This window comes from Oncorhynchus tshawytscha, linkage group LG04 (genome assembly GCF_018296145.1).
Source record: "Oncorhynchus tshawytscha isolate Ot180627B linkage group LG04, Otsh_v2.0, whole genome shotgun sequence".
Taxonomy (NCBI): domain Eukaryota; kingdom Metazoa; phylum Chordata; class Actinopteri; order Salmoniformes; family Salmonidae; genus Oncorhynchus; species Oncorhynchus tshawytscha.
In genome coordinates, this window is record NC_056432.1 from 16,579,341 (window position 1) to 16,590,891 (window position 11,551).

At 41.9% G+C, this 11,551-nt stretch overlaps 1 protein-coding gene across 3 annotated transcripts in view; it reads right to left on the reverse strand.

The window, feature by feature from the left end:
* LOC112248208 (retinoic acid receptor RXR-alpha-B-like) overlaps positions 1 to 10,406 on the reverse strand; it is a 34,893-nt gene extending 24,487 nt beyond the window's left edge. For all 3 annotated transcript variants that reach the window (XR_002953200.2, XM_024417051.2, XM_024417050.2), the window contains exons 1-2: positions 10,162 to 10,406; positions 3,805 to 3,936 (exon numbers count right to left, since the gene is read on the reverse strand). Coding sequence is in view for 2 of the 3 variants with exons in the window: in XM_024417051.2 (XP_024272819.1) it covers positions 3,805 to 3,936; positions 10,162 to 10,189 (160 nt within the window). In the remaining variant the exon portion in view is untranslated. The remainder of the gene's footprint in view (positions 1 to 3,804; positions 3,937 to 10,161) is intronic.
* Positions 10,407 to 11,551: the final 1,145 nt, after the last annotated feature.

The window sequence follows — 11,551 nt, forward strand, 5'->3', positions numbered from 1 at the left end:
GATTCTCCCTGACTGTCTAGTTGTTATTTTGGAGATTGTTAGTTCTCAAAGATTCTCTTATTAAAAAATATATAGGTCCACTATCTTTTCTACATACTTTATATCTGCTTTTAGTCTTTTAAGTTTACACTGAAAACTATTTACCATCCCAAAAATTATATATAAACAAATAATAATATTGATGATTATTATTTATGTAACTTTTTGCAGTGGCGACCACGTTTTAGCAGCGACGGTGAGCCTCTGCTAAATGCATATAGGGGAAACACTGTCTCACAAAATCACTTGTCTCCCTCTCCTGTAAAGATGTGTTTCTCTAAGAAGGCTTGTGTAGCTTTCTACATGTGAAGGCATGTGTAGCTTTCTACATGTGAAGGCATGTGTAGCTTTCTACATGTGAAGGCATGTGTAGCTTTCTACATGTGAAGGCATGTGTAGCTTTCTACATGTGAAGGCATGTGTAGCTTTCTACATGTGAAGGCATGTGTAGCTTTCTACATGTGAAGGCATGTGTAGCTTTCTACATGTGAAGGCATGTGTAGCTTTCTACATGTGAAGGCATGTGTAGCTTTCTACATGTGAAGGCATGTGTAGCTTTCTACATGTGAAGGCTTGTGTAGCTTTCTACATGTGAAGGCTTGTGTAGCTTTCTACATGTGAAGGCATGTGTAGCTTTCTACATGTGAAGGCATGTGTAGCTTTCTACATGTGAAGGCTTGTGTAGCTTTCTACATGTGAAGGCTTGTGTAGCTTTCTACATGTGAAGGCATGTGTAGCTTTCTACATGTGAAGGCATGTGTAGCTTTCTACATGTGAAGGCATGTGTAGCTTTCTACATGTGAAGGCATGTGTAGCTTTCTACATGTGAAGGCATGTGTAGCTTTCTACATGTGAAGGCATGTGTAGCTTTCTACATGTGAAGGCATGTGTAGCTTTCTACATGTGAAGGCATGTGTAGCTTTCTACATGTGAAGGCATGTGTAGCTTTCTACATGTGAAGGCATGTGTAGCTTTCTACATGTGAAGGCATGTGTAGCTTTCTACATGTGAAGGCATGTGTAGCTTTCTACATGTGAAGGCATGTGTAGCTTTCTACATGTGAAGGCATGTAGAAAGCTATCCCCGCGCTGCCAGTCTGCTTTCACTATAGCCCAGGCAGCGGCACTCATCATCAGGAAAACATAAGCCCAGTACTGGGAAGAAACCCTCTTCCATTGGCTTCCTCTCCCATCCAATCATACAGTGCATTTGGGAAGTATTCAGACACCTTCACTTTTTCCAAATGTTGTTACGTTACAGCCTTATTCTAAAATGTATTAAATCGTTTTTTGCCTCATCAATCTACACACAATACCTCATAATGAAGAAGCAAAAAAAAAAATCAATTTTTTTTTGCAAATGTATAAAAAAAAAGAAGTATTCAGACACTTCACTCAGTACTTTGTTGAAGCTCTTTTGGCAGTGATTACAACATTGAGTCTTCTTGGGTATGATGCTACATGCTTGGCACACCTGTATTTGGGGAGTTTCTCCATGTTTTTCTGCAGATCCTCTCAAACTCTGTCAAATTGGATGGGAGCGTTGCTGCACAGCTATTGTCAGGTCTCTCCAGAGATGTTTGAACAGGTTCAAGTCCGAGCTCTGGCTGGGCCACTCAAGGACATTCAGAGACTTTTCCTGAAGCCACTCCTGCATTGTCTAGGCTGTGTGGTTAAGGTTGTTGTCCTGTTGGAAGGTTAACCTTCACCCCAGTTTGAGGTCCTGAGCGCTTTGGAACAGATTTTCATCAAGGATCTCTCTGTAATTTGCTTCGTTCATCTTTCCCTTGATCCTGACTAGTCTCCCAGTCCCTGCCGCTGAAAAACATCCCCACAGCATGATTCTGACACCACCATGCTTCACCATAGGGATGGAATCTTGTTTCTCATGGTCAGAGTCCTTTAGGTGACTTTTGGCAAACTCCAAACGGGCTGTCATGTGCCTTATACTGAGGGGTGGCTTCCTTATGGCCACTCTACCATAAAGGCCTGATTGGTGGAGTGCTGCAGAGGTGGTTGACCTTCCAGAAGGTTCTCCCATTTCCCCAGAGGATCTCTGGACCTCTGTCAGAGTGACCATCGGGTTATTGGTCACCTCCCCCGATTGCTCAGTTTGGCCGTGCGGTCAGCTATAGGAAGATTCTTAATGGTTCCAAACGTCTTCCATTTAAGAATGATGGAGGCCACTGTGTTCTTGGGGACCTTCAATGCCACAGACATTTGTGGGTACCATTTCCCAGATCTTTGCTTCGACACAATCCCATCTCGGAGCTTTAGAATAAAGCTGTAACGTAACAAAATGTGGAAAAAGTCAAGGCGTCTGAATAGTTTCCGAATGCACTGTAGGTCAGCCCAGATATTCCACAGGATAATCTCTTCCATTCGGCCAATCTGCTTTACCCAGTACTGAAACATTGCATTAAACCTTCTGGTTTGTGCAGACCTTTCTCATGTGTAGTTTTTATACATGTGCATGTAATGTAGTCTCCCCTCCCCGTGGCTTTGTTTGGTTTCAGGTGACAAAAGTACTTCCAAGTTTGGATTGTTGCACTATTCTCAGTCCTCGGAGACAGAATCCTCTCCAGGCTGTGTGTGAGACATGTCAACCCACCACAACACAGAGAAGTGTTAAAGTCATCTGCATGCCCTCTGAAGGTTCCAATCATCCTCTTGTCTATTCTGAACCGCAGATAGCATGTTATCATTGGGACTTTCCATAGCAAATGAACACCTCGGGAACTTTCACAAGGCAATAGAAGCGCTTCAGTTCTGTACAAGCCGTTTAAACGCAGTTCAACAAACCAATGATTAGGTGAAACTCTAATCAAGGCACATGACTAGTTTTATCTGTTATTTAGATGTCAGATAAGTGTTTTGTTGATGAATATGTTTTACTGAATCAAAATTCTACCAGTTGCATATGATAGGTAATTACACACCAGATGGGAACTGTGAGGGCTGTGGAAGAGAACTCAACTCAGGCTGTGTTGTAACATCCCACTGGGAACAGATGTCAATTCAACATCTATTCCACGTTGGTTCAACGTAACTTCAAATAAATTGTGTGGAAAAATGTTGATTCAACTAGTGTGTGCCCATTGGGATGTTGACATAGGAAAATATAATTTGTAGTTGACACAGTTTTCAGGCAAAGACAAAAGAAAATGTCCACCAAGAGGTTGAATATTAAAAATCAGGTGTCCTAAAAATATAAGGTAGTTGATACCACCATGCTTCACTAGAATACCCTGCCAGTCATGTTTTTTGTGTTGTTTTTCTGGAAAATTGTATTGATTTTGTTTTAACAGTGACTCAATTGTCAGTTCCTTGTAAAGTAATTGAATGATTATGTTTCCAATCATGTTAACATACTGTTGTCATTATTAACCATGTACAATAAGAAACCAAAAATGCCCAATGCAGACACTATTTTACATTATATCATATACAGTACATGTATATAAAACTGTAACTGGTTGATACAGGTGAGACAAACAGAAATTGCATAAGTGATGCACAGGTGTGTTCCTGCTAGGGAGTTTATCACAGGTGTGTTCCTGCTCGGGGGTTTATCACAGGTGTGTTCCTGCTCGGGGGTTTATCACAGGTGTGTTCCTGCTCGGGGGTTTATCACAGGTGTGTTCCTGCTCGGGGGGTTTTCACAGGTGTGTTCCTGCTAGGGGGTTTATCACAGGTGTGTTCCTGCTAGGGGGTTTATCACAGGTGTGTTCCTGCTAGGGGGTTTATCACAGGTGTGTTCCTTTACCTGTGGGTCTCCTGTGCTGGTGAAGTGGGCAAATGCCTGTGAAGCACAAGCATGCTGTGGGCGAGCCGCCCGTCTCCCCCGGGCACCATCGCTGAGGAGGTGTGGCTACCGAGCACTGGCTCTTGAGGAAGCCTGTACGGGCATATCACATGGGAAAGGACTGTTAAACCCACTGGATGAGGAATTCTCTTTAGAACACAGCAGAGCTCACATGCACAATGAAAACAGAAATCTCACAACAGCTGATGAGTCCACCAATCTAGTACCTTTATCAAGTGGAAGGTAGTTCAATCATGCATAAGCCAATTACATTTACATACATTTCAAGTAACATACTTTAGTCCATACATTGAGAATAAAACAAGAACAAATACCAGTGGGTGCAGTAAAACAAAACAAAAAGGTAAAAAAGCTAACCTTTTTTATAGGGATCTAGGGATTGGAAGCACTTCAAAGATGTTCTACTGAAATGGCCTCTAGACGACACAAGGAAAACACTCAGTGGTGTAAAGTACTAAGTAAAAATACTTTGAAGCACAACTGTACTTTACATTACTATTTATATTTTTGACTACTTTTACTTTACTAGAAAAAAATGTTTTCCCTGACACCCAAAAGTACTTGTTACATTTTGAATGCTTAGCAGGACAGAAAATGGTCCAATTCACACACTTATCAACAGAACCCCCCTGGTCATTCCTACTACCTCTGATATGGCACACTCACTAAACACAAATGCATCATTTGTAAATGATGTCTGACTGTTGGAGTGTGCCCCTGGCTATCTGTAATTTAAAAAAATAAGAAAATTGTGCCATCTGGTTTGCTTTAAATTATTCATACTTTTACTCTTAATACTTAAGTATATTTAAAACCAAATACTTTTAGATTTTTACTCAAGTAGTAATTTACTTGGTGACTTTCACTTTTACCTGAGTCATTTTCTATTAAAAGGTATCTTTACTTTTACTCAAGTCTGACAATTGGGTACTTTTTCCACCAAGGACAACACTCCAAGGACAACACTCCAAGGACAACACTCCAAGGAAAACAATCCAAGGAAAACAATCCAAGGAAAACAGTCCAAGGAAAACACTCCGTTTGATTTTATTGATTTCAGTGACACTTCCTTCCTTTAAAGGGCCAGGTTTACGAGACCTCTGCTTGTATTGTAGCTTTCTTGGAACAGAATCATCCTGCCTGGATTTGTATTTGGTTTCCAAGGTAATCAAGACAGGGGGTCAGAGTTCAGCGGTGTAGTCCAATACATCAAGAACGTCATAAACAGAGTAAGGCTGGAGGGACAGACCTACAGCAGTGTCATCTATTGTCGTTGTGTGACTATTTGATAAGAAGTCACCTTCAAGTGTCTTTTGTTGAGCCGATGGCTACATTAGAGAAGAGTGGAAGCAGGACTCTCCGACACTTCCATTTCACAAGATGCCACTCATTAAGTGACCTATTGTGTTGCGTTATGTGTTGTAGGTAGGCTTTTTGAGAGTACAGATGTATTGAACTTTACTTAGAAGTGTTGGCAAGCAGACATTAGATTAAGGATTTTTGGATGTCCTCATCCGAAAAATTGCAAGAAACTATGTTAGCTCTTTGCACCCATATTCTGGTCTGAAGGCCTAATTAGAATGACGCAACAATGAGCATTACCCATACCCATCTTTAAACAATTATCTTATAGAAAATAAAAAAGTATCTTTGGCACAGTGAAGACAGAGTGCATACTGGTGATGCTGACAATGCAGCTCTTTGAATGTAATAGGTCATTCACCAGCTTTAAACCTCATGCTATACTATCTACAATTTTAGGCAAAAGGATTCCCAAACGGTTCTTCGGCTGTACCCATAGGATAACCCTATTTGGTTCCAGGTTAAACCCTTTTTGGTTCCAGGTAGAACTATTTTGGGTTCCATGTAGAACCCTCTGGGGAAACGGTTTTACATGGAATCCAATAAAGTTCTTCCTGGAACCAAACTGGCTCTAAAAATCAAATCAAATCAAATTTTATTTGTCACATACACATGGTTAGCAGATGTTAATGCGAGTGTAGCGAAATGCTTGTGCTTCTAGTTCCGACAATGCAGTAATAACGAACAAGTAATCTAACTAACAATTCCAAAAAAAACTACTGTCTTATACACAGTTTAAGGGGATAAAGAATATGTACATAAGGATATATGAATGAGTGATGGTACAGAGCAGCATAGGCAAGATACAGTAGATGATATCGAGTACAGTATATACATATGAGATGAGTATGTAAACCAAGTGGCATAGTTAAAGTGGCTAGTGATACATGTATTACATAAGGATGCAGTCGATGATATAGAGTACAGTATCTACGTATGCATATGAGATGAATAATGTAGGGTAAGTAACATTATATAAGGTAGCATTGTTTAAAGTGGCTAGTGATATATTTACATCATTTCCCATCAATTCCCATGATTAAAGTGGCTGGAGTAGAGTCAGTGTCATTGACAGTGTGTTGGCAGTAGCCACTCAATGTTAGTGGTGGCTGTTTAACAGTCTGATGGCCTTGAGATAGAAGCTGTTTTTCAGTCTCTCGGTCCCAGCTTTGATGCACCTGTACTGACCTCGCCTTCTGGATGACAGCGGGGTGAACAGGCAGTGGCTCCGGTGGTTGATGTCCTTGATGATCTTTATGGCCTTCCTGTAGCATCGGGTGGTGTAGGTGTCCTGGAGGGCAGGTAGTTTGCCCCCGGTGATGCGTTGTGCAGACCTCACTACCCTCTGGAGAGCCTTACGGTTGAGGGCGGTGCAGTTGCCATACCAGGCGGTGATACAGCCCGCCAGGATGCTCTCGATTGTGCATCTGTAGAAGTTTGTGAGTGCTTTTGGTGACAAGCCGAATTTCTTCAGCCTCCTGAGGTTGAAGAGGCGCTGCTGCGCCTTCCTCACGATGCTGTCTGTGTGAGTGGACCAATTCAGTTTGTCTGTGATGTGTATGCCGAGGAACTTAAAACTTGCTACCCTCTCCACTACTGTTCCATCGATGTGGATGGGGGGGTGTTCCCTCTGCTGTTTCCTGAAGTCCACAATCATCTCCTTAGTTTTGTTGACGTTGAGTGTGAGGTTATTTTCCTGACACCACACTCCGAGGGCCCTCACCTCCTCCCTGTAGGCCGTCTCGTCGTTGTTGGTAATCAAGCCTACCACTGTTGTGTCGTCCGCAAACTTGATGATTGAGTTGGAGGCGTGCGTGGCCACGCAGTCGTGGAACTTGGAACCAAAAAGTGTTCTTCAAAGGGTTATTCTATGGGGACAGCCAAAGATACCATTTCGGTTCTAGATAGCACCTTTTTTTCTAAGAGTGTACTGCCAAATTCTCTAGAATGACATTGGAGGCACTATATCCAAGCTGTGAAATCTGAGCTGATGCAGCATGAGAGAGAAGACAGTGGAAAAAATGGTGTGTGCGTGTCTATACCCCATAGCATGTGATCCAGGCAGGGGAAGTTTTGACCCCAGGTTCAACTTCATGGTCAGGGTTTATTCCTCAACTCATTCTTCGAGTCAGCTCTGCTCTGAATAGCCCCGTCCTCTCTGCCTTTCTCAGGGCCTGACCCGTATACACAAGGCATCTAATGGAAGGAGTGTTGATCAGGTTCCACCCTGTACATACTGTATAATCTTATTCATTATGATATAAAAGGCCAAACAGATCCGAGGTTTCGGCCATGCCTTATGTAAGACACAAGTCTCTCAGAGACAATGTTCTCTTCTAAAGAAAATGTTTTTTGCCAAACAACGTAATCAAATGAGTGAGATTTCAATTTTTTAAAGACACAAAGTTCCTTTGACATAGACTGAGACAGGAAATAATTTAATACACAGTGTCCAGACTTCCCTCTCTCCTGATCCACTCATTAATGAATTTCATGGCCAAAACAATTCCCCTTCTGTTGCCTTCTAGTACAATATTAGGGAGAAGCTGTTAGCTCATTTACAGTAATACAGCTCATTTACAGTTAATACATACTGTAGCAAAGCAGCTTATACCATTGGATAACAAATCTACCTCATGAGAGTATATCAATTTGACTCTCTTTGGTAAATACGGAACAATAACAATAATTCTAAAACAGGAACACAAGCAATTGCACACACACACACAGACACACAGTTGATTGTTGTACAGTGCGTATTCCCTGAGCCAGATTCCATCACAGGTTGAACCTGAAATATTGAGCTCTGAGCTCATGATCGAATATCTTGACAAGGGATCTCAGAGCATACCCAATCACCATACCCAATCACCACACCCAATCACCATACCCAATCACCATACCCAATCACCATACCCAATCACCATACCCAATCACCACACCCAATCACCACACCCAATCACCACACCCAATCACCATACCCAATCACCATACCCAATCACCATACCCAATCACCACACCCAATCACCATACCCAATCACCATACCCAATCACCACACCCAATCACCATACCCAATCACCATACCCAATCACCATACCCAATCACCATACCCAATCACCACACCCAATCACCATACCCAATCACCATACCCAATCACCACACCCAATCACCACACCCAATCACCATACCCAATCACCACACCCAATCACCACACCCAATCACCACACCCAATCACCATACCCAATCACCACAGTAGTGCTTTCATCCTGAGGCCATTTCAGAAGAACAACCAGGTTAATATCTGTCGGCTGAGCCTGGCTGGTCCTCACTCACTTTTACCAGAGATGGAGAAAACCATCTAGTCTGTGCAGTCAGTCACTGACAGAGGAATACTCACTGCACTGATGTCAGACACATATATCACCTCAACTAGCTGTTCAACGGTCTCTTGTTTATATAGGTTGACAATAAACGAGCAAAATGCAGTGAGCAATGCGCAAAATAATCAGAATATAGCAATTCATATTCAGGAAGGTGAGTTCCAATGTGAGTCCCCAATACTGCCACTTGCAATCCACTTGCAATATCATGTTCATCACATACATTGTGCAGTTTACCGGTAAACTTCATGACAAAATGCGCCCATAATAAAACAGAACTCAGATATCTTATTCAAGCTCTTATTTTGAAAGTACCAGCAAACCATCCATCATCTGTAGTTTGCCTCTGAGTATACTGTAGGTTACAGTGCAATGAGGAGCATGCTGCTGGTGCTGGCATTGGTTTTGTACACGGACTGGCCTGGGACTTGGGGTTGTCTGTGAAACATTGACCTAAAGCAATTAAGTTCCCCTTTAAACCTCAACAAAATAAAAGGGACAGCTGCAGACCTTCACAATGGACCAAACCTCACCTTAGACACAGACCTGACATGCTGTAAAACATAATTGTTCTCTTTAAATGGTGGGGTCTTGACTGACTAAATACCCCCTTCCAGGTTGAAGGCATGGACTTGGGAGGATATGGACTAGGTGTGAGGCTTATTTGTGGAAATCTAGCTAGTGCTCTCGCAGCCTGCAAAAGTTAAATAGCTATAACATGGAGTCCATCTAGGAATGGTCTTCCATGTAGGCAACACTGTGAAAGATAAGCTCTGTCCAGTCAACGGGGAAGAGGGTTCGAGAAAAACATCTGACACACACAAACAGCTGAATTAATAGACATAAAAGAGAATAGTGGTGATGAAACAATATTGTACTTGTAGAATAAGTTCATATTTCGAGGGAAATAGTATAGCCTAGAGTATACTGTTTCTAAAATGATAGCTGGGGAGTGAACATCTCTCAACAACAGCAACAACAACAAACAACTTATCACCGGAGCGTGTATCAGAATTCCAGTTAATAACCTTCCTAAATATTCTGAAATAAAAACAAGATATATATGTATATATCAAGCTATTGAGATTTTTTTATTTTGTATAATTGAGAATGCATTATAACAGGGTAAGTTTTTCTGAATGGATTATCAAAATAAAGGTAGCCTGAAAAAACGAAATGCTGAATGATCATTGTTGGTTTGAGCAATAATCAGTTTGCCAAATCTTCATATTCACGCGTTATTATTGCACGTCCTTGGATTGAAAGGTCTCCCTGCCGAGCATGTATTATTTAAATGTTTCAATGTGTCCTCTATGTTGTAATCATCATCAACAGTTCATACCATAATGTATTACAAATTGGTTACAAAGTATCCCGCGTAAAAGTATCTCCTTGAACGATAATAGACTTGCCTATTAGGCTACTTTCTCTATGTCATGATGACTGCTGTTTTCAAACATACCACAACAACAGTGTTCCAGAGGTCTTTGCAATGGAAGGACCAGTGGCAATTACAAATTGTGATGTCACATTTTTATATCGGATGAAACTTACCAAAAGAAAGGAATGGTTTGGTTTCCATGTTAGGTCATACCAGCGGATCTTCCCGATAGCAATACCGGCCTATCACAGATCAAGAAGCCAAAAGTATGCTCTAGTGAAAGTGACAGTTCTAGCCTTGGTCGAAATCCAGCGATGTCACCGCCGACTTTGTGAAATCCGGACGTGAATTCAGATTCACAATACCTTCCGCTTACTGTGTTTTGTCCCACCACCATTGCTCGTGTGCTTACCACAACCTATGAAGGGGACCCTCCAAGGGGGATTCCCAGTATGGCTTAAAGAATCAGCGACAGCCTATTGTGTGGACCTATTATTGTGCCCCCATCCTTGAGCCCTAAATGCTGATTGTCGGAAAGCTGTTGTATATAAGACCGTGTACCACTGGTATGACCAAACATTTATTTTTACTGCTGTAATTAGGCTGGTAACCAGTTTATAATAGCAATAAGGCACCTCAGGGGTTTGTGGTATTTTGCCAATATACCACTGTAAAGGGCTATGTCCAGGTAGTCTGCGTTGCGTGGTGCTAAGAACACCCATTAGCGGCGGTATATTGGCCATAGCTTAATCATAGTACAATAACTTTATTTTCCTCTACACAATATTGAGTAGGCTATTACATTCACATAGGCCTAGTATATATAACATATTTTACAATGATATTTAACTTTGAAAAAGGAAACAATTGTGCATTGTTGTTTTAAATACCGTTGTCTAGTATATTATTTTAGTGATTATATGTTTTTAAAATGCTCAATGTTCAACAAACTTGGGGACAGCGTATACTTTATTGGTGAAGTGTTTCCAGCGAATACGAACGAGGGAAAGCATTTGGTAAAATAACAGGCTGAGGGCTGAGATAGTGAGATCTGAGCTTCACGGTTCAGACACCCTCCTCTCAGGGAAAAATGCTCCAGCAGAATGATGACTTTTCCTGTTGTGTTTAACTCTCTCCACAGACACCTAGCCAGGCAATCCATTAGCTGTTGGAGTCCGTGTTGAGTGGAGTATGTTTTAGCAAAAAAACAGATCAACTCCCTAACACTTACCTTGTGTCCAAAATGGCACCCTATTCCGCATATAGTGTGCTACTTTTGACCAGAGTCCTGACAAAAAAATAACAAATAAGTGTGCAATGCATTTGCTGTCAAACATATCCCTTCCCACCCTCGATCCTATACCTGCTCCACTCCCTCCCTCGATCCTAGACCTGCTCCCTTCCCTCCCTCGATCCTAGACCTGCTCCACTCCCCTCCCTCGATCCTAGACCTGCTCCCTTCCCTCCCTCGATCCTAGACCTGCTCCACTCCCTCCCTCACTCACTCCTTCAGCCCTAGACCTGCTCTACTCCCTCCATCCATCACCCATAGACCTGCTCCAC